Here is a 4844-nt window from a genome sequence, read left to right on the forward strand (position 1 = left end):
GTTGTAGGATCGGCAGTGAGACGGGAAAATTATGTACTTGAGTTTGCACAAAAAACAATGTATTTACAGACACTCAGTATGTACACTATTTACAGAAAATTGTGCGTTGCACGAGGGTACAATGATCGTTGATCGAGCTATTCGCACACGCGTCGCGGTGGATTCGAGATTGTGCTTGCGCTGTATAGGACCACGTGTTAGCGTAGCACGTGGCACCACGTAATTATATTAATCACGTGGATTTGCGTACGTCAAAGCTAATCGCGAGCTCGCGGTGGCCGTTGGCACTTCACACGCGGTTAACTTGCAGTACTAGATTCTGAGATTGAGCTTGAGAAATTTGCCTTTCGAGAAAACTGTGTTCGCACGTGTTGGTAGTATGCTAACCAGAACAATAATGGCCGATCAACCGGCTTCGTCGCAGCAAGAACCGTTGGCTTCTTTTTGCTGACGTAACGCTCCCTGATTGGTCGGCGTGACCGGCATCCAATGTGGCTGCCGGTCGCGCTGCTAAGTGCTGCCGCGGTCCGCGTGCAGGCGGTAGAAATTACATTTTCGAACATTCCGCCCGCCATCAGCAGCTCGTAGAAGATGGTGATGAATCCTGATCCTCTACTGGTAGTAGAGCCAACTTTGCAATTGGCCGAGTTAGAGTTGAGGTGGCCGTCTTGATCGTGACGACCCTCGTCAGTCCATCTGGTCCAGGGTGAACTGCGAGCACTCGAGCAAGAGGCCACTTGCATGGTGGGAAGCGCTCGTCTGTAAGCAGCACCAGAGATCCAACGTGGATGTTGTTGGAAGGGTGATGCCACTTAGAGATTGATTGCATCCGTTGGAGATGTTGAGTTGACCAGCGCTTCCAGAATTGTTGTAATTTTTGTTGTATGAGATGCCACCTGGCTCTCGGTGAGATGTTGGCCTGTTCAACAGATGGCTCAGGCAGCGTTGAGATTGTTCTTCCGATTAGGAAATGAGCTGGTGTTAGCACTGAGAGATCGTCAGGGTCGTCCGTGAGAGGCTCCAGTGGTCGTGAATTAAGCGTTGCTTCAATCTGATTTAGAAGAGTATAGTATTCTTCAAAGGTGAGTAAAGTGTCACTCACCGTGCGTCTGAGATGGTATTTGACAGACTTGACCACTGCCTCCCACTTTCCTCCCATGTGCGGTGCAGCAGGTGGATTGAAACTCCGAGTTGTATGGTCGTCGACGAACAGCTTGGCCAATCGTTGATTGTCTTGAGTGCCCTCGACGAACATTGATTTCAATGCTGAATCTGCTCCGATGAAGTTTGTTCCGCAGTCGGAGTAGATTGTATGTGGAATGCCTCTTCTTGCAGCGAACCGTCGGTACGTGGCAACGAATCCATCCGTTGAATAGTCGGTAACCATTTCCAGATGAACAGCAGACGTTGTCATGCAAACGAAAACACAGATCCAGCCCTTTTGTGTTTTCGCACCTCGCCCCTTCCACGTCTTGAGTGCGATGGGACCGGCGTAGTCTACGCCGGTGTGTGAGAATGGGTGTGAGGGTGTAACCCGAGAGAGAGGTAGTTGGCCCATCAGTTGATGGGCACGGATCCCCCTCTGCCGAGCACACACAACACACCGCAGAATGTGAGATTTGACTGGAGCTCGTCCACCGATGATCCAGTAAGTCTGTCTGATGTGAGCGAGTGTGAGTTGTGTCCCTCCATGAAGCGTTGCTTTGTGGGAGTGATCTACAATCAATTCGGACAGACGTGAGTGACGTGGAAGGATTGCAGGGTGTTTACCTTCATAGGTTAACTGAGCGTTGCTGAGTCTTCCTCCAACTCGAATAACCCCTTGATCGTCGATGAAGGCCGTGAGTCGATTGAAGGCGTGGGACGATGGTAACGTTTGGTTGTTGACCATCATCTTGAGCTCGTGTGAGAAGTATGCTGATTGTGTGGCCTTGATCCAGAAGATTTTGGCCCTTTCCAAATCAGCTGGTGTGTTCGAGAGCCTCGTTGAAGCAGTTGTCCTTCTCAGTTTGGAAATGAACCTGTAACAAACTGAGGTAACATGAAAAAGTTTTTGCAAAGATGAATATTTGTGAATCAAGTCCCAGTGATAATCGATTTTTTGGCACGTTAACACGTGAGAGATTCCTGGGCGACACTCCTGCAGGCAAGTGTCGTCAGATGCGTTGCGTTGTACAGGCCATGATTCTTGAGATTGTAAAAGCCACGGTGGTCCCCTCCACCATAGCTCGTGTTGTTCAAGCTGAGTTGTAGTCAATCCTCTTGAAGCGCAATCAGCAGGATTTGATGTGCCAGGAACGTGCACCCAAGTTGCAGTTTGCGTTAGTTCTTGAATTTGTGTTACACGATTCCTGACGTAATCTTTCCATCGTGATGCGTGAGATTTGATCCATGTAAGTGTTACTTGAGAATCCGTCCACAGGTGAATTGTAGCAATGTTGAGTTTGAGATTAGCTTGAACGTATTTCAGTAATTTTGCAAGTATCAGCGCAGCTGTGAGCTCGAGTCGGGGAATTGTAAGCCTTTTGAGAGGTGCGACCTTTGTCTTGGAGCACACCAGTGACGTCACCTTGTGATCTGTGGACGGCGAAAAAACAGTAATGTAAATTACTGCTGCCATGGCGAGTTGTGAAGCGTCAGAGAAGCCATGTAATTCCACTGTAGAATTGTTGTAGGTGTTGAACCACCTTGGTATTGAGAGTCTGGCCAGACTTGTGAGATCTTCTCTGATCGCAATCCATCGTATAGTAACATGGGATGGCAGTGGATCATCCCATTTGAGATTGAGAAGCCATAATTCTTGCAGGAGTACCTTCGCTCGAATAATGACTGGTGACAAAAAGCCAAGCGGATCAAATATCTGTGCTACTTCAGATAATACAAGGCGTTTTGTAAAATTGAGATTGTGGTGAGATTTAGTAGTGAATGTGAAACTATCGTTGACAGTGTTCCATCGCAATCCGAGTATTTTGGTATTGCAGTCGTCTAGTGAGATTGATGTACCTTGAGAATTATTGCAAGGCACGATGGTTTCAAGCAGAGAGGCTTCGTTTGAGTGCCACTTTGCAAGAGGGAAACCGCCTGCGTTGCACAAGTCAGTTAATTGTGAAGCAATTTCAATTAACGAATCAAGAGAATCTGCACCACCAAATATGTCGTCGACATACCTTGCATATTTGATTGATGGTACTGCCAGTGGGTAGCGTTGACCTTCGTCCTCTGCAAGTTGCAACAGGGCTCTGACAGCTAGAAATGGTGCAGCTTTGGTACCGTAGGTGACTGTTGTCAGTGTGTATGGGACTTCATTTGATTCCTCATCTATCCAGAGTATCCGTTGGAGATTCCAATCGTCTTCATGTACTCGTACTTGACGATACATCTTTGTGATGTCCGTGGCGAATATGCATTTGTGATGGCGAATCCACAGCAAAACGTCGTTGATGTTGAGCAGGAGATTCGCACCAGTGTGCATGATGTCGTTGACAGAAAGTCCAGTTGTTGTTGGACTTGAGCCATTGAAGACGACCCGCAGCTTTGTTGTTTCACTGCCAGGCTTGAAAACTCCGTGATGTGGAAGATAGTAAATTGAAGAGTCGTTGGGCGAGATTGAAGAAGCCTTCTTCATGTGACCGAGGTCCTCGTACTCCATCATGAATCGCTGATATTGCTCACGGTACTCAGGATTTCGAGTGAGCTTGCTGAGCGTGCGTCGCAGGCAGGAGCGAGCTGTGCTGTAAGAGGTACCCAAGACTTTAGTATTTGTTTTGAGAGGAATACGCACCACGTATCGCCCAGTAGAATCACGGCTGTGCGTTGCACGAAAGTGATCTTCACACTCTTGTTCGTCCGGTGTGAGTTGAGATGTGTTTTCCGTTGGAAGCTCCTCTTGAATCCAGAATTTCGTCAGCAGTTCTCTCAGAGCAGCGTCGCTGTCTTGAGGGATTGATGCATTAAATGATGAATAAGCACGAGCTTGACGCCTCCTTGCTGGTCCAATAACGAGCCATCCGAATATTGAGAGCTGGGCGACTGGCATTGATGGCGAACCTTTAATTACATTTGATTTTATAATTCGTCCATAATTGTCGGCACCAATGATGACGTCGATGGGTCGTGGTTTGTAAAACTCAGGATCTGCCAACTTGAGACGATTGAGATGTGGCCAGTCTTGGTGGGGTGCCTCAGAAGACGGCAAAATTGTGGTTAGAGTGCGTAACACATGAGTTTGTATTGAGATCGATGAGGTATTGTAAAGAGATTGTAAATGTAGTGATACAATACCTCGAGTTTGTGTTGATTTCTTGCCACCAATGCCAGTGATGGAGATTGAAGATTGAGTGCGTTGAAGTCCTAGCTGTTCGACGAGATCTTCAGAAACGAAACTGAGCTCCGATCCGGAGTCGACGAGCAGCCTTGCGTTGTAGGTCGTGGATGAGGTGATGACTTGTGCATGTGCTGTTGCTAACAGCGTTAGCTCGGCTTGCGTCGCAAGCGAGCTTGATCGTTGATCGTTTGTGTTGGCGGTTGTACTGGATCGTTGACCCATTGAAATCGAGATTGAGTGCTTGACGACTGCACCTACACTTTATTGTGTTTGTGTTGAAGAGGACGACGTTGTCGGATTCTCTTGTGTTGCCGCAGGCTTGGCTGTGGTCTGTGGCTGCGTTGCAGCCAGGTGTAGAATTGTGTGATGAGGCCGTCCACACTGTTTGCAACGGTGTTCAGACTTGCAATTCGCAGTGGTGTGACGGCCGCAACAATTTCTGCACAGAGACAGTTTGTCCACTAGACTTCGTCTTTCTGGTACAGGCATCGACCTGAACTTTGTGCATGACACAATGAAG

The 4844-nt window shown here is 47.9% G+C and overlaps 1 protein-coding gene across 1 annotated transcript; it reads right to left on the reverse strand.

The window, feature by feature from the left end:
• Positions 1–574: 574 nt before the first annotated feature.
• On the reverse strand, positions 575–4546 carry LOC117610672 (uncharacterized). The gene has a single exon (XM_034338308.2). The coding sequence runs from the start codon at positions 4544–4546 to the stop codon at positions 575–577; it is 3972 nt and encodes a 1323-aa protein (XP_034194199.2).
• Positions 4547–4844: the final 298 nt, after the last annotated feature.

This window comes from Osmia lignaria, unplaced genomic scaffold (genome assembly GCF_051020975.1).
Source record: "Osmia lignaria lignaria isolate PbOS001 unplaced genomic scaffold, iyOsmLign1 scaffold0002, whole genome shotgun sequence".
NCBI classification, from domain to species: domain Eukaryota; kingdom Metazoa; phylum Arthropoda; class Insecta; order Hymenoptera; family Megachilidae; genus Osmia; species Osmia lignaria.

Bases quoted from the DNA above. Each gene is read 5' to 3' on its own strand.
- LOC117610672 (XM_034338308.2), bottom strand. From the start codon at position 4,546: ATGGGTCAACGATCCAGTACAACCGCCAACACAAACGATCAACGATCA.